At 43.2% G+C, this 22,551-nt stretch overlaps 2 protein-coding genes across 6 annotated transcripts in view; both read right to left on the minus strand.

Annotated features, from left to right (window-relative positions):
* LOC141110637 (pregnancy-specific beta-1-glycoprotein 5-like) overlaps positions 1 to 19,842 on the minus strand; it is a 270,576-nt gene extending 250,734 nt beyond the window's left edge. Inside the window, exon 1 of the mRNA XM_073602100.1 lies at positions 19,534 to 19,842. Within this exon, the coding sequence (XP_073458201.1) occupies positions 19,534 to 19,579 (46 nt within the window). The 5' untranslated portion in view covers positions 19,580 to 19,842. The remainder of the gene's footprint in view (positions 1 to 19,533) is intronic.
* Positions 1 to 22,551, minus strand: part of LOC141110638 (cell adhesion molecule CEACAM6-like) — a 455,239-nt gene that overhangs the window by 67,003 nt on the left and 365,685 nt on the right. The gene's annotated exons all lie outside the window — the stretch shown is intronic.

Here is a 22,551-nt window from a genome sequence, read left to right on the forward strand (position 1 = left end):
CTTAAGGGGGCACTTTGATGTGCACTGCTCTTACAAAACAAAAGTGAAAGGGAAAAGAAGAGGTTTGGGAGCTCACAGAGGATGTTACAAGGAGGCAGAAAAACACAGTAAGAAACATTTTCATGAAAAATAGAGTCTAGGACCATTAAGTAGTGAATGTGTATGGATTATTTTTGAAGAATAAAGATATTGTTTACTGTGACTTTAAGAGACTAAAGTGTTACAGATATCATTGTATAAGGAGAAATTGTGCTTTTGTCTTGCAAAATGCTTTTAGTTTTAGCCACTCTGATGTGGTGTGGGGCACTGCATGTAATTCTCACAGGAATCGCAGCACATTCCTGTACAAATAACCTGCAGTGTGTTTGGGGTGAGATTAGAGCCACGGATTTGTATGGCTCAAATTGCACCGCATTCGCTCCAAACTCTTGCAGAACCCTTTTTTTTTTTTTGCAGCCGAATCGGATCGCATCAGTGTTCATGGGCCAGTTGTGAATAATGCTTGAAAAAAAAATTCACATATTCTTTAACCACAAGTCTTTTTTTATATCCGCTTTCCAACCAGTAGTACAGCAGCAAAGCGGCTCTCTTGCACTGGATCGCATATTAGATACGTGATCCAGCACTACCAGGTAGGGGGTGTGTACCAGAGACGTGCAGTCAGGGGAGGCATTTGAGGCAGAGCCATGAACATTAAAAAAAATAAACAAAAATAGGGAGGTAGGTAGCCAAAGTCCTTCCCCACCACTGGTCAAAATTTGGGGCTCCTAGGACCTATGGTTCCGGAGATACGGGGCTCCATGCGCAGCCTTTCAGAAGCTACATACAGAGCGTCAGTTTGACCACTTCACGCAAAACGACAATCCCGTATGTCAGTACTTTAACGCTAAACACCGGGGTTATGGCAGCAGCTGCCATAACCCCGGTACTTTTGGGAACGCCGATCGTTTCTCTTTAGGATAAAAGTGGTCTCTGCGGCGGGTTCACCATGAGATCACTTTTATCGGTGGCAGGAGAGGTCACCACCACCATCCTGCCGCGCTCCAGTCCTCTCTGCCGGTAGCGGCGTAGACGATCGCGTCCTTTCCCGTGGATGCCTGGCTGCCGACTGAGGGGAAGATGGCCCACGCTCGGCTCCATAGCTTGGAAGGGAGAAAGGAGAATAATTTTTTTTTTTTTTTTTTTTTTATTGCATTTTAGTGTAAATATGAGATCTGAGGATTTTTTGACACCAAATCTCATATTTAAGAGGTCCTGTCATGCTTTTTTTCTATTACAAGGGATGTTTACATTCCTTGTAATAAGAATAAAAGTGACCCACATTTTTTTTTAAAAGGACAGTGTCAAAATAAAAAGTAAAATAAATAAGAAAAAAAAAAAACAATTGTAAAGCCCCCCGTCCCGAAGTGCTCACGCGCAGAAGCGAACACATACGTGAGTAGCGTTCGCATATGAAAATGGTGTTCTAACCACACATGTGAGGTATCGCCATGATCGTTAGAGGGAGAGCAATAATTCTAGCCCTAGACCTCCTCTGTAACTCAAAACTGTTAACCTGTAGAAATTTTTAAACCTCGGCCATGGAGATTTTTAAGGGTAAAAGTTTGTCGCCATTCCACGAGCAGGGGTAATTTTGAAGCGTGACATGTTGGGTATCAATTTACTCAGTATAACATTATCTTTCACAATATAGAAAAAAATTGGGTTAATATAACTGTTTTTTTCCAAAAAAAGTGTGCTTGTAAGACCGCTGCGCAAATATGATGTGACAGAAAGTATTGCAACAACCACCATTTTATTCTCTAGGGTGTTAGAAAAAAAAAAAAAAAATATATATATATATATATATATATATATATATATATATATATATATATATATATATATATATATATATATATATATATATATGTGTGTGTGTTTGGGGGTTCTGATTAATTTTCTAGCAAAAAAATTATTTTAACCACTTCAGCCCCGGAAGAATTTACCCCCTTCCTGACCAGTGCGTTTTTTGCGATTCGGCACTGCGTCGCTTTAACTGACAATTGTGCGGTCATGCGACGTGGCTCCCAAACAAAATTGACATCCTTTTTTTCCCCACAAATAGAGCTTTCTTTTTGTGGTATATGATCACCTCTGCGGTATTTATTTTTTGCACTATAAACAAAAAAATAGTGACAATTTTGAAAAAAACGCATTTTTATAACTTTTTGCTATAATAAATATCCCCAAAAAATATTTAAAAAAAAAACTTTTCCTCAGTTTAGGCCAATACGTATTCTTCTACATATTTTTGGTAAAAAAAAATCGCAATAAGCGTTTATTGATTGGTTTGCGCAAAAATTATAGCGTTTACAAAATAGGGGATAGTTTTATGGCATTTTTATTACTAATTTTTTTTTTACTAGTAATGGCTGCGATCAGCGATTTTTATCGTGACTGCGACATTATGGCGGACACGTCGGACAATTTTGACACATTTTTGGGACCATGTCATTTATACAGCAATCAGTGCTTTACAAATGCACTGATTCCTGTGTAAATGACACTGGCAGTGAAGGGGTTAACCACTAGGGGGCTAGGGAGGGGTTAAGTATGTCCTAGGGATGTGTTACTAACTGTGGGGGGAGCGTGGCTACATGTGACACGTCACTGATCTCTGTCGCAGGGAGCAGAGATCAGTGACACTGTCACCAGGCAGAACGGGGAGATGCTTGTTTACTTTAGCATCTCCCCGTTCGTCCTCTCCGTGAGGAGATCGCGGGTATCCCCGCGGCAATCGAGTCCGCGGGACCTGCAACCCGACTTACGGAGCTCTCGGCCGGGGCCGCCGGAGATGCGTACTCAATGGCACGGCGGCAAATTCAAAGGGACGTACGGGTATGCCCATTTGCCCAGCCGTGCCATTCTGCCGACGTACATCGGCGTGCACCGGTTGGGAACCGGTTAACTTGTAAACAACAAGTGTCAAAAAGAGGCTCGGGCTGAAGTGGTTAAATACAAGCTGGCACACTCTGTTTGCAGCAGACAGAGAGGATGAGCTCACAGTGCCTCTCCTCACTTCTTGTCAGAAGCACTGAGCTCAATGTACAGCTTGGAGCCCTGGACCAATGCATACCTCCCAACTTTCTGAGATGGGAACGAGGGACACCTATTAGCAAAAGTATGTAGGCATAGGACACACACCCTGCCACACCCCCTTAAAAGGGGAATTGTACAAAAAAAATGATTGGTTAAATCCACAAGTGCTTTTTTACCACTACTATTCATTTTTTTTTAATTGGCTTTTGGCATTTACAAATGCAGAAATTTTAAATTTGGATGAAAGGTTTAGCACTGGGAAACACTTTTTAAAAAGATAAATAGTGCATTTTATATACAACTATATAGATCAGACCAAAAGGAGGGACAAATGAGGAGGAAAGAGGGACAGATGGACATTGCTCCAAATCAGGGACAATCCCTCGAAATCAGGGACAGTTGGGAGCTATGCCAATAGTAAAGTACCATTGGCCCCAGCTGTCCAATAAAAATGCTGCAGTGGAGGCTGTTCTCTCACTGCAGTGTCATAGATGGGGGAATGTGTCTAAAAGATACATGCTCCCATCCAGCTCAGCCCTCCTAACTAAAAGGAAAACAACATGTGTTTATGGGTATAAGGTTTATCTACAAGCCCATGTTTTTCTCATACAGTTAAGAGGGAGAATGAGAATCTGCTGCTGCTGAAAAGGTACAAGCTAAACCATATATTATTAGCCTATATGTTATAACATAATACATTATTATCTATCTATTTACTGTGAAATTACTGGTTAACTTCAGTTAGGCCCCTTTCATACTGCGGTGGCGTCGGCGGTAAAACGGCGCTATTTTTAGCGCCGCTTTACCGCCGTTTTAGCACCGGTATTTGGCCGCTAGCGGGGCGGTTTTAACCTCCGCTAGCGGCTGAAAAGGGGTTAAAGGGGTATAGCCGCGCTGCCCCATTGAATTCAATGGGCAGGAACAGTTTAGGAGCGGTGTATACACCGCTCCAAAAATGCTGCTAGCGGGACTTTTTTCAGCGTCCTGCCAGCGCACCGTTCCAGTTGGAGAGACAGCAGTGGCTGTTTCAGGGCGCTCTGCAGGCGCTATTTTTAGCTCTGTAGCGCCTGCAAAGCTCCCCAGTGTGAAAGGGGTCTAATTTGTCTGTTAAGCCACCTGCTTTAGTACGGTTTTTGAAAATAAAGTAAATTACCTTAAAAAAAATATATATAATAATATTTGTATATTACTTACGATAATTAACAACTTGCCACCCAGGCCAATTCTGACACTTCTCTCCTACATGTAAAAATTTTTTTTTTTTTGCTAGCAAATTACTCAGAACCCCCAAACATTATATAAAGTATCTCGCAAAAGTGAGTACAGTTCTCACATTTTTGTAAATATTTTATTATATCTTTTCATGTGACAACACTGAAGAAATGACACTTTGCTACAATGTAAAGTAGTGAGTGTACAGTTTGTATAACAGTGTAAATTTGCTGTCCCCTCAAAATAACTTGACACACAGCCATTAATGTCTAAACCGCTGGCAAAAAAAGTGAGTACACCCCTACGTGAAAATGTCCAAATTGGGCCCAATTAGCCATTTTCCCTCCTCGGTGTCATGTGACCCATTAGTGTTACAAGGTCTCAAGTATGAATGGGGAGCAGGTGTGTTAAATTCGGTGTTATTGTTCTCTTTCTCTCTCATACTGGTCACTGGAAGTTCAACATGGCACCTCATGGCAAAGAACTCTCTGAGGATCTGAAATAAAGAATTGTTGCTGTACATAAAGATCGCCTAGGCTATAAGAAGATTGCCAAGACCCTGAAACTGAGCTGCAGCACATTGGCCAAGACCATACAGCGGTTTAACAGGACAGGTTCCACTCAGAACAGGCTTCGACATGGTCGACCAAAGAAGTTAAGTGCTCGTGCTCAGCATCATATCCAGAGGTTATCTTTGGGAAATAGACGTATGACTGCTGCCAGCGTTGCTGCAGAGGTTTAAGGGCTGGTGGGTCAGCCTGTCAGTGGTCTGACCATACGCCACACACTACTTTAAATTGATCTGCATGGCTGTCACCCCAGAAGGAAGCCTCTTCTAAAGATCATGCACAAGGAAGCCCACGAACAGGGGCACATGCGTGGCTTCTGGTCACGGCGGATGTGCGAGGACTGAGCTCCGGACCTGCTCTCCAAAACCCCGCTGCACTACCATCGACTACACTTGCTATGGGGGTAAGCTCTTTTACTCCAGGATTGCCATCAACATCTCATGGGAAAAATAGGCCAGCAAAAGCATTGCTACCAGCAGCTATTCGACACACGACCCCAGATGGCGATGGAGCGGTATCTCACTAGGCCCCAATCCCTGCCTTGCCTACGCTCGCTGACCTGTTCTCCACCATGGACCCGCTCCTGGAGGCTGATAATGTGGACAATGCCATACCAACCATCTGCAACTGCAACTTCTACATCATCTCCACTACCCACGCAGGCAGTTTTAACACCTGAGTTGCTAGATGAAAATCTACAAGTGCTCCTGCACCAACTTACATGCAATATTGCAGTGGAGGTGGGTAAAATATCTCAAGAACTGAGGGGGGAAATTACCCAAATAGGAGAATGCATAGATGCTTTGGAGGGCAAAATTTATAACCTAGTACAGTATGTGCAGGAGCTGGAGGAAGAAAGCTCCTAATTGAAGCGTTCTGTCTCCCCAACTCCAATTACAAAAGTAGGATTTAGAGAATAGGGAGAGACCTCAAAATCTGTGTTTCTGGGGAGTCCCAGAAACTGTGGGTGACAAAGCCCTTCACTCATATCCCCTGGGCCTTTTTAACATAAAAAGGGGGGGTATGCCTATATATCAAGAATAATGTACACATGAATGTGAGAGATGACATCACTAAGGGAGCTAGGAAGGAGGTGGAATCCTTATGGGTAGGGCTCCAGAGGGATGAAGCTAAGGGGAAAATAATACTGGGAGTATGCTATAGGCCCCCTAACCCGAGGGAGGAGGGGGAGACAGATCTCCTATCACAAGCTGCATTAGCAGAAGGAATGGGAAGTGTTATCATAATGGGGGATTTTAATTATCCAGACATAGACTGGGCGGACTGGGCGGAGGGAATGTCTTGCAGGACAATTTCATGGTTCAGATGGTAGACGCACCAACTAGAAATAAAGCATTACTGGATCTACTGATTACCAACAATACAGACCTTATCACGGATGTGGAAATACGGGGCAATTTAGTAAATAGCGTTCACAGGTCAATTGGCTTCAGTGTAAATCACACAAATAGTTAACATAAGGGGAATACAAAGACACTGACTTTCAAAAGAGCCAACTTCACTAAACTCCGAACCTTGCTAGAAGGCATGAATTGGGATAAAATCTTAGGAACAAAAAACATGGAGGAGAGATGGGTTTGCTTTAAGAGCATATTAAATAAGGGCATTAGCCAATGCATCCCATTGGGTAATAGATGGGTTTGCTTTAAGAGCATATTAAATAAGGGCATTAGCCAATGCATCCCAGTGGGTAATAAATTTAAAAGAGCGAACAAAAGTCCTGGATGGCTTAACTCCAATGTAAAAATGCATATAAAAGCAAAGGAGAAGGCCTTCAAAAAATACAAGGTTGAGGGATCATCATCAGCATTCATACTTTTTAAAGAATGCAACAAGAAATGTAAGGGTGCAATTAGGACGGCTAAGATAGAACACGAAAGGCACATAGCGGAGGAGAGCAAAAAAAATCCAAAGAAATTCTTAAAGTATGTAAACAGTAAAAAAAGGGAGAACAGACCATATTGGCCCCATAAAGAACGAGGAAGGACATCTGGTTACAAAGGTTGGGGAGATGGCAAAGGTATTGAATTAATTCTTCTCCTCAGTCTTCACAAGGGAATCGGGGGGCTTCAATAACCAGATACATCACAGGAAGCACCTCCATGGTTAACAGAGGACAGAATTAAAATTAGGCTTGGGAAACTTAACATTAATAAATCCATGGACCAGATGGCTTGCATCCGAGGGTGTCAGGTCACCTTGAGGCTAGGTGACAGATGCACACTGTTGGGATCAGGAGTGCACCGCAAGGTAGTGGACCCTACGGCTGACTGCTGAGGATGGGAGTCAGGGTGGTTAGAGCGTAAGATTCCCTGGGGCGTGGAGTCTAAGAGCCAGCAGGTGTTCACCAGAGCCTCTAGTGGTGAGGATGGACTGGGCTGCAACTGGCTCCAGGTCGCAAACCCCCGAGGTCCACCAGCTCACACCCACAGTAGGCAACAGGAGGATAGGGATAGCAAGGGAATAAGCCAAGATCAAGGGCCACAAGCAGACAAGTACAACAAATTTCTCACCAAGGTTCAGGGTCACAGGCAAACAGGGATAGTCGGGGACACACCAAAGGTTAGGGTCACGAGCAGACAGGAATAGTCAAGAACACGCCAAGGTCGGTAACAGAAACAAATGTAGAGCACACGACAGGCAGGAACAGGAAGCCAAAACACACTAAGGCTAACACACAATGGCTGATCAGTACTGCTGGCTTGCAGTGCACAGGTTAATATAGGGTTCTCTGATAGGGCCTGGGGTTTGGGCCATGCTTACAGGAGAGGTTATAAAACAAGCCAGGTGTAAGTGGCTGGCCTCTTAGTCTGAACCCATGAGGAGAGCTGACAGAGAAAGATTACTGCATAACGATGACAGAGGGTACTTAGGAAACTCAGTCAAGTAATTGCCAGACCATTGTTCCTAATTTTTTCTGACAGTCTACTGACTGGAATGGTATCAGCTGATTGGAGAAAAGCCAACGTAGCACCAATATTTAAAAAGGGTCCAAAATACATTCCTGGGAATTACAGACCAGTTAGCCTAACATCAATAGTATGCAAGCTCTTGGAGGGGATGATAAGGGAATATATACAAGATTTTATTAATGAGAACGGTATCATTAACAGTAATCAGCATGGATTCATGAAGAATCGTTCTTGCCAAACCAATCTATTAACCTTCTATGAGGAGATGAGTTGCCATCTAGATAAAGGAAGGCCTATAGACGTGGTGTATCTGGATTTTGCAAAAGCATTTGATACAGTTCCCCATAAACATTTACTGTACAAAATAAGGTCAGTTGGCATGGACCATAGGGTGAGTACATTGATTAAAAACTGGCTACAAGGGCGAGTTCAGAGGGTGGTGATAAATGGGGAGTACTCAGAATGGTCAGGGGTGGGTAGTGGGAACTCCCAGGGTTCTGTGCTGGGACCAATCCTATTTAATTTGTTCATAAAGGACCTGGAGGATGAGGTAAACAGCTCAATCTCTGTATTTGCGGACGATACTAAGCTAAGCAGGGCAATAACTTCTCTGCGGGATGTGGAAACCTTGCAAAAAGATCTGAACAAATTAATGGGGTGGGCAACTACATGGCAAATGAGGTTTAATGAACCTCTGGGGGGAATCTAGGATAGAAAAGGACCTGGGGGTCCTAGTAGATGATAGGCTCAGCAATGACATGCAATGCCAAACTGCTGCTAACAAAGCAAACAGAATATTGGCATTGAATTAAAAAGGGGATCAACTCCAGAGATAAAAATTCTCCCACTCTACAAGACTCTGGTCCGGCCGCACCTAGAGTATGCTGTCCAGTTCTGGGCACCAGTCCTCAGGAAGGATGTACTGGAAATGGAGCGAGTACAAAGAAGGGCAACAAAGCTTGTAAAGGGTCTGGAGTGCTACAAAACCATATGTGCAGGTATTTTAACTCTTTAGCCACAAACCACCAGATTCCCCCTGAGGCATTACTGGCCCACATCACTGTACTTCCTAAGGAAGGCAAGGATCCCACTCTCCCACAAAGCTATCGACCAATATCGCTACTTAATGTCGATATAAAAATCTTTGCTAAGATTATGGCAAATCGACTTAAACATGTCTTACCCTCCTTTATTCACCCCGATCAAACGGGATTCATCTCGGGTAGAGAAGCTAGGGATAATTCCATCCGGGCCATGCAGCTTATACAGTGGGCCTGTTCCCACAGGGACTCCACCGCCTACCTCATTCTGTCCACGGATGCTGAAAAGGCTTTTGACAGAATAGATTGGTCATACCTTAAGGCGGTTCTGGAGGCTTTGGGACTGGGCCCTCATATGTTACAATGAATCATGGCACTTTACATGACCCCCAGTGCGAAGGTGAAGGTAAATGGCCACTTGTCCTTGGGGTTCCCCATACGGAATGGCACGAGACAGGGGTGTCCCCTCTCCCCCCTTTTGTTCGCTCTAGCTATGGAGCCCCTGCTTAGAACAATACGGGCAAACGCTGATATTAGAGGGGTGACGGAGGGGTCAACGGAACACAAACTGTCGGCCTATGCCGACAACATGCTCTTTCATTTGACCCAGCCTTTGGTGTCGCTGCCAAACCTTATGAGGGAACTTAAACTTTTCGGACACGTGTCAAATTTTAAGATAAACTTTTCGAAATCCGAAATTCTGCCCATCACCATTCCTGCAAAGATGGCCACTGACCTACAGCAAGCTTTCCCATTTAGCTGGGCTAAAACCTCTATTAAGTATTTGGGTATCCAACTTACAAACCAATTTGATACTATATACTCTGCTAATTTACCTACCCTTTTGAGCATGGTGCGTAGAGACTTACAGAACTGGGCCAAGACCTCCTTCACATGGCTGGGCAAACTTAGCATACTTAAGATGAACATCCTCCCTAGAGTGCTCTTTTATTTGCAGATGTTGCCCATCCCCCTCCCCAGGAGCTTTTTCACACAGCTTCAAAGCCTAATGATTAACTTCATTTGGCATGGTAAAAAACCAAGACTGGCTGTGTCCCTATTGCAGAGACCCAAAGAGATGGGAGGCTTGGGCCTCCCAGATATACGGCGATATTACAGAGCCATTGCGATCCAACACATCCTTAACTGGCGCCACCATGGGGGTTCAAAATTGTGGGTCTCCTTAGAGAAGAGCTTAGCCGGTCGCGACTTGTCATACGCCCCCTGGTTACCCCGCGAATACAGGGGACTCTCACAGACGTCTTCCCCGTTAACCACTCACACCCTACGGGTCTGGCACCGCACAAATGCTCTGTACGCTCTGGCGCCCCCGGGCTCCCCACTGGCACCGCTGGGGGGATTCAGGTGGTTTCCTCCTGGGGAGCAGAGGACCTTTTTTGGTACTTGGGTTAACGACGGCAATTATAGTTGCGGAAAATTTATGGATAAGGGCAAGTTGATACCCCTAGACGCTTTGCGGAATAGTCATGGCAGATTTCCCATGGATTGGTGGAGGCACCAGCAACTTCAACATTTCATCACGACAAAGGGGGCCTTGATGAGGGGGCTGGACACTATCACCACACTAGAAAGATTGTTCATAGAGGAAGAGCCCACTCCCCATCTGATTTCTGAGATATATAGGCTCCTGGGATCAGTTTCCACCGTCAGCAAGCCGGCTTTTATATGGGAATGGGAACGGGACCTAGGGGTAGATTTCACACCGGAACAACGTTTAGCACACTCCAGCTCCATAGAGTCTAGAACGCAAGAAACTAACTACAAGCTTCTGACTCGCTGGTATCGCGTACCAGCTGTCATATCACGTATTTACCCCTCGGTTTCTGATCGTTGCTGGCGGGGTTGCGGTCAGAAAGGCACCCTCCTTCATGTTTGGTGGGAATGCCCAGCAATCAAGCCTTTTTGGATGGAAATACATATTTCCATTAAAAATGCCTTGCAGATGGAGATCCCGTTCTCCCCTACGCACTTCCTCTTGCACCTCCCTGCCCTTCCTCTGAGCCATTAAAAAAAAGCGCCCTTCCTCATCTACTAAATGCCGCTAAACGGCTTATACCTCTCTATTGGAAACGTCCGCAGATCCCTACTTTAACAGAATGGCTACAGAAGGTGGGCGATATCAGAGAGGCGGAGGAGTGGGTGGCGAGGTGCAAAGATAGGAGTGAACGTTTCAATGGTATTTGGGCCCAGTGGCGGAAGTACACCGCTGAAGCTAACTCTGTGTCATCTAGCCTGGATGTTGCGCTGCTGGTGCTAGCAGAGCTTTCCTGAAGCTAGGGAGGCCTGTGAATGGTGATGTGCGTACCTGACTACCATGTCTCACTACCCTACTGGTAGCGCAATGTATATACTCTTACTTTTCCTTTACGTGGTTTATAAGGTCTACAGTTGAAGGTTAATCTGAGGCGCTATACACTGCTAGTGATTAAAGGCATGTTTTTATGTCTCTCTCTTTAATTGTTACCGTGTCGCTACCCGTCTAGATGTATTGGATAGGGGTTTTGCCTGGTGGCCTCGGCACCTTAGTGAAATTAGCGGCTGAATTGGCCTTGTGGGAGGCCCGGGGGGTGCTTCCCTCCTGCTGGAGGTTAGTTGGAGGCTTGTGGCCCCCCTCCTGAGGGACCCACTCAACGGGTCTCTGATGGCCTCGAGGCTGAGTTGTGCACCCCAGTACATGGATGGGGGGCTGGGAAAAGATAGGTCAGGCCGAGGCCGCTGGGACGAGACACCCTTTATGCTTCAATGTGACTTTTTAATGGTTTGAAATGGCGTGGAGATAACCTAATCCCTCATCCCCTTTCCCTCCCCTCCCTCGCCCCTCTGTTTATATTTTGTTTTTGTCTAAACTTCTAGGTCTACATTGTATAGTATGCACTGTTATGTGGAAGACCAATTATAGATTATGTGTTTGTATGTTCTTTATAAAATATAAAATAAAATAAAGATTACATAAAAAAATAAAGGGTCTGGAGGATATTAGTTATCAGGAAAGGTTGCGAGCGCTGAACTTATTCTCTCTGTAGAAGAGACGCTTGAGAGGGGATATGATTCCACTTTACAAATACCATACTGGTGACCCCACAATAGGGATAAAACTTTTTTGCAGAAAGGAGTTTAACAAGACATGGCCACTCATTAAAATTCGAAAAAAAGAGGTTTAACCTTAAACTACATAGAGGGCTCTTTACTGTAAGAGCGGCAAAGATGTGGAATTCCCTTCCACAGGCGGTGATCTCAGCAGGGAGCATCAATAGTTTAAAAAAACTATTAGATAAGCACCTAAACGAGCACAACATAAAGGGATATATAATATAATACTGACATAGAATCACACACATAGGTTGGACTTGATGGCCGCACGGCCCTAACTTTTGCCCGAACCGTTCGCTCAACTCTAATTGCTATATGCACCTCTGTTGGGTAGATTTATCTTCCTTTTTTCCTGGTGGCTTGATGGAAAATACAAAATTTTTGAGTTTTCAGTTTGAGTTGAGGAGGAACAGAAGGATAATATTAAACTAAATCTAAAGCTTCCCATAAATTAGAATTTCATTAAAACATTTTGATTTTCTAATGGTTATGATTAGTGGGGTCAAATCAGTGCCCATTTCCGACCACAGCGACACGAAAATCCAAAGGAGCTGGAAAATTTTTCTTCACCAAATTTCTAACAGTGAATGAAGTTTCCATTTGGAAAAGTACATTTGTTCGAAAATTGAATGTTAAAAGCAAATTAAAATTTGAAGTACTTTTGAATGACATTCATCCAGGCTCTGGTAGCATTATCGTTGAATGTAGTGATGAGAATATTTGTACAAAGGTTGTTTGGAAATCTACTAGTGTAAGGCCAGCTTGAGAAGGGAATTTCCTTCAGTTTATAGTGATTTACTCTAAAGCCTCGTACACACGAAAGGATTTTCCGATGGAAATTGTGTGATGACAGACTGTTGGCGGAAAATCCGACCGTTGTACGCTCCATCGGACAATTGTTGGATTTTCTCCAGACAAATGTTGGATGGCAGGCTTTAAAATTTTCCGCTGACAACGGTCTGTTGTTGGATTTTTCGAACGTGTGTACACTAGTACAAACACGCATGCTTGGAAGCAAGGACGAGCCAGAAGCTGTCAGTCTTGTAAACTAGTGTTCCTAATGGAGAATTAACATTCGTAACGTGGAAAATTATGAAATCTTGAAATGCAGCACGCAATTCTCTTCTTCTTTAATGGGATAATAATGAAGCTGCTTTGCTGGTGATGCTGATGGAGTTCTGCCAAACGGATTTTAAAAGGCTTTTATTTTCTAGTGATATCAAGAATAATATTATTTTTTTTTTTTGGGGGGGCAAGTTACCACAACACCATTATCTCATAATTTTTAAGATCAAGGATACAACTATGTTGGTGTCCCTTGTTAATTTTACCTTGTATTTTTTTAAATGTAACTGACTACTCCCAAACTGTCATTTGAAGTAAAACACATAGCCAAGTATTATTATCCACAATTTTTTTATTGTGCATTAAAAAAAGGAAAACAAATAAAATTAGACATGCTATCTGCCAATAGAACTTAACCAAAAAGTTTTCATCCAAAAATATAGAAAATATACTAAATCAAATCATTATTCAACCTAAAAATAAAATAAAAGCCTAATGCATGTGTCCTGCTTCCTAATATAGGAGGTCAACAATGTCAAGAGTTGGTGAAAGCAGGGGTCTGTCATCCGGAGATAATTCCGAAAATCATCCGGATTATTCTCCTGGAGCTCACGCAGCAATGTCATATGACATAATTGGTCACGATTAATATAGCAACCAATTTTTGGTCTAAGAAATCCTCCTCCACCTGTTCCTGTACTGGACTTGGGTCAAAGCACTAACTCCAAGGCCAATAAAAAATAACACGTTATCTCCTCTGATTCCGTAACATATCTGGTTGACGAACGCACGTTCAGAAACAAACTTAAAAGCATGAAATGAAAAGCACGAAATGTAAAGCGCAAAATGAAAAGCGTAAAATGAAAGCGCAAATAAACACTCACCAAACTTCTACTAACACGAAATTAGCAGAAGGAGCCCAATGGGTGGCGCCTGACAATTGAACTTCCTCTTTATCGACTCGTAGTACGTCTAGTACGTCACTACGTTCGTGTTTGTTGGCAGACAATTGTGTGCCATTAATATGCAAGACAAGTTTTTGGCCAACGCCCTTAGGACAAAAGTCTGAGGCTTTGTCTGCGGAAAATCTGATTGTGTGTATGAGGCTTTACTTTTTGTTGCGTCACTGGGACATGAATTTAAGGGAAATGTCACCAAGGGTACACAGACTGACAGGGGTCAGGGGGGCTTCTCTTCCCCCTGAATTAAAATCTCTACAGTAAAGCCCAACTCCTGTAAAAAAGTGTTCCTCTTCTGTGCATGAGCACATCCTCATTGAATTTGGGATCCTCAAAGGTCCCGTAATGTCAGACTCACTTATGGGAATGTGTCCCAAAAACTGTGGTGTAAGGTTGGTATTTGTTTTCTTACAATTTTTTTTTCTTTTACTTTAATGCAGCATGTTTTTATCCAGAGAGCTGGGGAATAGCTTATTAGTAGCTAGTAAAAAAAAATCCCAAGAAATTCTTTAAGTAAATAGTAAGAAAGGGAGGTCAGATCATATTGGTCCCATAAAGAATGGTGAAGGGAACCTGGTTACAAAGGATGGAGAGATGGCGAAGGTATTGAATTTATTCTTCTCCTCAGTCTATACAAGGGAATCAGTGGGCTTCAGTAACCAAAACTGCAATGTTTATCCTCATTAGGGATGAGCCGAACACCCCCCTGTTCGGTTCGCACCAGAACATGCGAACAGGCAAGAAATTCGTTCGAACACGCGAACACCGTTAAAGTCTATGGGACACGAACATGAATAATCAAAAGTGCTAATTTTAAAGGCTTGTATTCATGGTATTGTCATAAAAAGTGTTTGGGGACCTGGGTCCTGCCCCAGGGGACATGGATCAATGCAAAAAAAGTTTTAAAACTTACCAGACCTGAAGGGTCTGGTATAGATTTTGAGGGGGACCCCACGCCATTTTTTTAAAAATTTGTGCCGGGGTTCCCCTTAATATCCATACTAGACCTGAAGGGCCTGGTATGGAATTTAGGGGGACCCCCCACGTCATTTTTTTTTTAAATTTTGGTTCAGGGTTCCCCTGTGGGGAATTCCCATGCCGTTTTTATCAATGAACTTCTACGTGTATTGTCGGACCGGCAATGCATTAATAGCCGTGAGTAGTTTTAAATGACTTTTTTTCCTTTGAAATGTCATTTTGCTGTCAGACTGTTCTAAACACGGGAAACATGCGCCCCTTTACAGGCATACTATAGAGACCCCCCAGGTACGAAATTTAAAGGGATATTACACTTTTATTGTTTGACTTTAAGCATTATTAAAATCACTGCTCCCGAAAAAACTGCCGTTTTTAAACTTTTTTTTGCATTGATCCATGTCCCCTGGGGCAGGACCCAGGTCCCAAAAACACTTTTTATGACAATACCATGAATATAAGCCTTCAAAATTAGCACTTTTGATTTCTCCCATAGACTTTTAAAGGGTGTTCCGCGGCATTCCAATTTGGCGAACTTGCGAACAACTCGAAGCTCATCCCTAATCCTCATGACATGTCACAGGAAGCACCCTCATTGCTTACAGAAGACAGAATTAAAAATAGACTTGATAAACTTAACATTAATAAGTCATCTGGACCAGATGGCTTGCACCCGATGGTCCTTAAGGAACTCAGTCAAGTAATTGCCAGACCATTGTTTATAATTCTTACGAACAGTCTACTGACTGGAATGGTACCAGTTGATTGAAGGAAAGCTAATGTAGCACCAATATTTAAAAAAGGGCCAAAATACATCCCTGGGAATTACAGACCAGTTAGCCTAACATCAATAGTATGCAAGCTCTTGGAGGGCAGGAGGGCATGGTAAGGGACTATTTACAATATTTTAATAGTGACAACGGTATCATTAGCAGTAACCAGCATGGATTCATGAAGAATCGTTCTTGTCAAACCAATTTATTAACCTTCTATGAGGAGGTGAGCTGCCATCTAGATAAAAGATGGCCCATAGATGTGGTATATCTGGATTTTGCAAAGGCATTTGATACAGTTCCCCATAAATGTCTACTGTACGAAGTAAGGTCTGTTGACATGGACCATAGGGTGAGTACATGGATTGAAATCTGGCTACAGGGGCGAGTTCAGAGGGTAGTGATAAATGGGGAGTACTCGGAAATGGTCTGAGGTGGAAAGGGTTCTGTCCTGGGACCTATCCTATTTAATTTATTCATAAACGACCTGGAGGATGGGGTAAACAGCTCAATCTCAGTATTTGAGGACAATACAAAGCTAAGCAGGGCAATAACTTCTCCGCAGGAAGTGGAAACCTTGCAAGAAGATCTGAACAAATTAATGTGGTGGGCAACTGCATGGCAAATGAGGTTAAATGTAAAAAAATGTAAAATAATGCTTTTGGGTGGCAAAAACATGAATGCAATCTACTCACTATGGGGAGAACCTCTGGGGGAATCTAAGATGGAAAAGGACCTGGGGGTCCTAGTAGATGACAGGGTCAGCAATGGCATGCAATGCCAGGCTGCTGCAAGCAAAGCAACAAAATATTGGCATGCATTAAAAAGGGGATCAACTCCGGAGATAAAATGATAATTCTCCCGCTCTACAAGACTCTGGTTCGGCCTCACTTGGAGTATGCCATCCAGTTCTGGGCACCAGTCCTCAAGAAGGATGTGCTAGAACTGGAGAGGGTCCAGAGAAGGGCAGCAAAACTAATAAAGAGACTTGAGGACCTTAGTTATGAGGAAAGTTTACGAACACTGAACTTGTTCTCTCTGGAGAAGAGGCACTTGAGAGGGGATATGATTTCAATGTACAAATACCGTACTGGCAACCCCACAATAGGGATAAAACTTTTCCGCGAAAGGGAATTTAATAAGACACACAGCCATTTACTAAAATTAGAAGAAAATCGGTTGTACCTTAAAGTGCGTAGAGGGTTCTTTATTGTAAGAGCGGTGAGGATGTGGAATTCTTTTCCACAAGCAGTGGTTTCAGCGGGGAGCATCGATAATTTAAGAAAACTATTAGATAAGCACCTGAACGACCACAGCATACAGTGACATACAATGTAATACTGACATATAATTACACACATAGGTCGGACTTGATGGACTTGTGTCTTTTTTTGGCCTTGCCTACTATATGTAAGTAATTCTTGCATTTTGGTACCTTTTTAAAAAAAAAAAAAATATATATATATACCTGTAATCTACATACCTCTGTTAATGTGTATGGGCAGATTTCTTAATGTGCGTTGTGTATTTTTTGTAAGACAGCACATTACTACTCTAGCAGTGCATTACCGTACATTGTGGTGCATTGCACCAGACATTTATTGGCAAGGTGCATCGATGTGCCATTGAGAGTGAATGGTACCACAGCTCACATGCAAATGTGTTTACTGTAGCACAACAGAGTAAACCCAGCCTAAGGGTAACTAGACATGCACAAATGTGTGCATAGTATGCACCCGATGAAAGCATCCCATGCAAGCAATTATAGTGGATCGGACCATGAATTCCAAGAGAGTGATATTAGTGGCTTTTGGATCATTGATCATTGATGATTAGTGACTTTTGGATCATTGAAAAACAATGTAGAAAGGTGCTAATCGCTGGCAGAGCTTCAGGGGTCATAATGGCAGCCCCACTAGTGGCCTCCCTGTCACATTAGGTTTTGTGAGGGGGATTGCAATTATACAATCCGATCCCCTGTTTCTCCTCCTCCTTCCTCCCTCTGCTTTTAGCTGCTGTGAGCCATACAGGGGATTGGTTCCTCTAATTGCCCCCCCGTTGCACTGATCACCCTCCCTGTGCACCTTCCTCCCCCCAAAGCACTGCCTGCTTTCTTCCTTTCCACTCTCGTTTGCTGCTGCAGACACACAGGGGGATGGATGGAGAGCAAAGAGCCGGTAAATGTTATATGTCATTTTCTGAATGATCACTCACTATACACATTCTTAACCGAAGCATAGTAAACTGAATTTATTATGCTTCAGTTTGTGAATGAATGGGAAGGATGTGCAGAGCTATTTCTGTTTATTCATTGTGTTCAGCTAAGGCAGCTAAAAAGGGACTGGGGAATGTGTTTACTCAGTCTTTTTCACCATCTCAAAAGTGAGACTTCAGGGGTCTATTTAGGCCCCTGATATGTCACCAAAGCCCCTCCCAAAAGCATAGTGAAAAAAGCATGTAAAAAAACAAAAAAATGCAACAAATCATTTTAAAAGGATGTAAAAATAATAACAAAAATTAAGGGCTCATTCACACAGGTTCAGAGAAGCCCGTAGCAAAAGGCACAGGAATAGGCCAATTAAGGGTTAACTGTTTTGAGTTGGTCAGAGTAGAGGGGGTGGCCAGAATAGTATGCAGCATAGTTAGGGAGGGGCCAGTGTCCCACCCTGTTGTCTGTATTATATTTGGAACGTTTGGCATTTATTGTTGTAAGGTATAGCGGTTGAGATCTTTGGAGGCCTTCTAAATTAAGACCAGTATGGCATTGTGGGGAACCATCTTGGTATGGGCTCCTCGGGAAGATGCCAGTTAACCGAGGTTTAACTGGCATTTGGATATGGGTAACAGTGTTGGAAGTTGAAGAGTTGGTATTGTCCCCAAGTCTGCGTGCTGCGACTGGGGACCTGGTGTGTCACGCTGATACTATATAAATTTGGGGTCTTTTCAGTGCCTTCAAAGATCTACAACATGGTTACGATTGAGCTGAAAAAGTAATGTTTGTAAATAATATGTTTATGTTTAAATGTTAATAAAACAGCTGGTACAGCCAAGTTTACTCCAAAAGGAGTTGGTTATTTAAGATTAAAAATAATGGTAGGGTATGTGCAAAGGTATTGGGCCAGCTTGCATCTGTCTTACCATAGTCATGTGTCCTATATAGTGTGAGTGAGCAGTTTGTGTGGCTGGAGCCGCCTGTTACTCCTTGGGGATGCATCATGCAGTGGCTGTATGAACACAACCGCATGTCCTAATCTAACAGGTGTGTGGGTAAGTGGCCCTGAATGCACACTGTGTTTGGGGGCCATACACCTACACGTACACGCTTGTCAAATTAGGACCTGCGACTGTTTTGTACAGTTTCTGCATCTCCATAGCATAACATAGGCTACCTGCACACTGCTCCAGTCCACAATAAATATGGTTTGCACTGTACAGGACACAGCACCTTCATTTATTATGTCAAAATGTGGACAGTTTGTCCATGATCTTTTGAATTACCCTCTCAATATGTGAATAAAGATCTGAAATAACTCTTTAGCCACTTGGAATATCTTGGTGCAGGGTGGAGGTGGTGAGTGGTAGTTGGGAGACTCCAGGCCAAACTTTGCATTGGGGCCCACAAGCTTCAAGCTACCCCTCTGGTGCTAATCATTCTCTTTTCTATGGAGAAATAAATTATGTTGCAGATCCTGAGCTGGATATACATCCCAAGCAAGTTAATAAGACAATTACAGCCGGTACCAGCACTGCAGCAAAGCAATGAAGAAAGAGCACATCTCCTTCCATTCTCAGTGAATGTCTATTTCTTTTCTTACCTGATAGAGCAGCCCAGGAGCCAAACTGGTGTTGTTTGAAGATCATTCTCTCCCGTCCACAAGTCTTTATGTAACAAACTTTTCCTTCCCTCTGATCCTGTCACCTTCTTGATCTGAATGATTCTCGGATTTCTCAGAACTCCGGGATTCCTTTTTTTGAATCCTGGAGTTTACTGGATCTGCAAATTTCCAATTACGTATGTTTGTTGTATGTCTCGGTCTTCTGTGTCTGTGTGACTGTTTTTGTACTGGGAAGAGCAATATATGGATCATGCAATAAGAGGAACTCATGAAATACTTCATAATCAGCAGTCTGCTTTCTACTGTAGAGAAAAGGGGAACTGACACCTCTACCAGTTGATTTACTAAAACTGGAGACTGCAAAATCTGATGCAGCTGTGTATGGTATCCATCAGCTTCTAACTTCAGCTTTTTCAATTAAACTTTGACCAAAAAAACACTGCAAGCTGACAGAGCTATACAAATTTGTGCACTCTCCAGTTTTAGTAAATCAACCCCAACTGTTCTGATTCCCAAACCAAAAAAAAACAAAAAAAAACATACTTCACTTCACATGCAAATTCACCCCTGACTCAAGAAAATGTATTTTTGCACCTATAAAATGCAAATACACTATATTACAAAAAGTATTGGGATGCCTGCCTTTACTGGCACATGAACTTTACTGGCATCCCAGTCTTAGTCCGTAGGGTTCAATATTGAGTTGACCCACCCTTTGCAGCTATAACAGCTTCAACTCTTCTGGGAAAGCTGTCCACAAGGTTTAGGAGTGTGTCTATGGGAATGTTTGACCATTCTTCCATAAGCATATTTGTGAGGTTAAAGCACTGATGTTGGACGAGATGGCCTGGCTCGCAGTCTACGCTTGAGTTTATCCCAAAGGTGTTCTATCAGATTGAAGTCAGGACTCTGTGCAGGCCAGTCAGGTTCCTCCTACCCAAACTCACTCATCCATGTCTTTATGGACCTTGTTTGTACACTGGTAGTCAGTCTTGTTGGAACAGGAATGGGCCATCCCCAAACTGTTCCCACAAAGTTGGGAGCATGAAATTGTCCAAAATGTCTTGGTATGCTGATGCCTTAAAAGTTACCTTCACTGGAACTAAGGGGCCAAGCCCAACCCCTGAAAAACAACCCCACATCATAATCCCCCCTCCACCAAATGATTTGGACTGGTGAACAAAGCAAGGTCCTTAAAGACATGGATGAGTGAGTTTGGGGTGGAGGAACTTGACTGGCCTGCACCTCAGCCCAATAGAACACCTTTGGGATGAATTAGAATGCAGACTGCGAGCCAGGCCTTCTCTCTTACATCGGTGCCTGACCTCATAAATGCAATTCTGGAAGAATGGTCAAACATTCCCATAGACACACTCCTAAACCTTGTGGACAGCCTTTTCAGTAGAATTGAAGCTGTTATAGCTGCAAAGCATGGGCAGCTCAATATTGAACCCTACGGACTAAGACTGGGAAGCCATTAAAGTTCATGTGTGTGTAAAGACAGGCGTCACAATACTTTTGGTAATATAGTGTATGTGTGCGTTCCTTTTCTGATATTGGGGTTGATTTACTAAAAGCAAATGGACTGTATAAGGAAATGTTTCACAGAGCTTTGTGAATGAAGAGAAGCTCTGCTACCTTCCATCATCCAATCACAGCGAAGCAAAAAAGCTATTTTTTATTGTTTTCCTAGCAAGTGAGTGGATATTCTTTGCGAAATGAACTTTCCCCACATTCACTAAGCTCTGGTGATAATTCCCTTGCACAAGTTTTTTTTTCTCAGAGAATAGGCACAGGTAACCCCCTTCTGAGTCACCCTTTGTCTCCATCCCCTACCCACCTCCAAGCACTGTCCCTTGGTTCCACCCCTACCCACCTCCCAGTACCGCTTCTTTTGGAGAATACAGAACTAAGTATCATTTTGTGGTGCTAAGTAATTTGTATGAAATTTGTTGAGTATAATCTAGTGGTACCCTTCGAAGGAGCTTCTGCATTATTATGCCCGGGTCTCCCCCTGATTGATCCACAGCCAGTTACTCAGTATTTTCTCACATTCAGATACACACACTATTCTGCTCGTTATTTTCCATGACCAGTCCAGGGGTATGTGTTTTTATGTTTTATTCTGAGAACTTGGATAGGAGAAGGGAATTAGTAGGATACTCCAAATTAACTATGCACAAGCGAGGACAACTCAGTAGAACTGTGGAAGCAGATGATCTTCTGAACCATACAGGGTCTGTATGGAAGAATACATCTCTCTGAAGCAGCAGAGACTCAGTGGACTTTGTCAGTGGACACAAGTTTTCAAGACACTAGCCAGTGTCTCCTTTAGCTCACACACCCAGTATGCTGACTTCTAGGACCAGAGGGAGATTTCAGCAACACACACACTCAGTCTCAAGGATCCTTTCAGGGTCTGTACTAACAAAATGTCCAGGGACAGCTGGTAGCCTCCTTCCAACTTCCAAGCGACACTCAATACCAGCGACGTACGACCAGATCCATAGACTTTCTCTCTCAGTCAGCTTGCACAGGAACTCTGGGGTTGTAGCTTTCAGGGTTCAGGCCCTCAGATCTGGCATCTGAGGCCGCATGGCCTTCCACACTGGAGAGTAGGGATGGGCTATCTGTTTGAGTTGAACATAAGTTTGACTCGAACATTGGCTGTTCGTCTGTTTGCCGAACAGCGAACAATTTGGGGTGTTCGTGGCAATTCGAAAAGCCGCGGAACACCCTTTAAGATTCTATGGGAGAAATCTAAAGTACTAATTTTAAAGGTTAATGTGCAAGTTATTGTCATAAAAAGTGTTTGGCAAGGCCCGAGTCATACCCAGGAAGGAAGAAGCACTCCATCATCAACAAAGTGTCCACCTCCGGGAAGTCCTCTACAACCTACTTGGTTCAAGCAGAGCTCCAAACGCTCTAAAGAAAACATCCCACCCTGAAGTCTGAGGGAACACAGGGACCTTTTTGCAGTTCCGGGTTTTCTCTTAT

The sequence above is a fragment of the Aquarana catesbeiana genome, linkage group LG10 (genome assembly GCF_042186555.1).
Source record: "Aquarana catesbeiana isolate 2022-GZ linkage group LG10, ASM4218655v1, whole genome shotgun sequence".
NCBI lineage: Eukaryota > Metazoa > Chordata > Amphibia > Anura > Ranidae > Aquarana > Aquarana catesbeiana.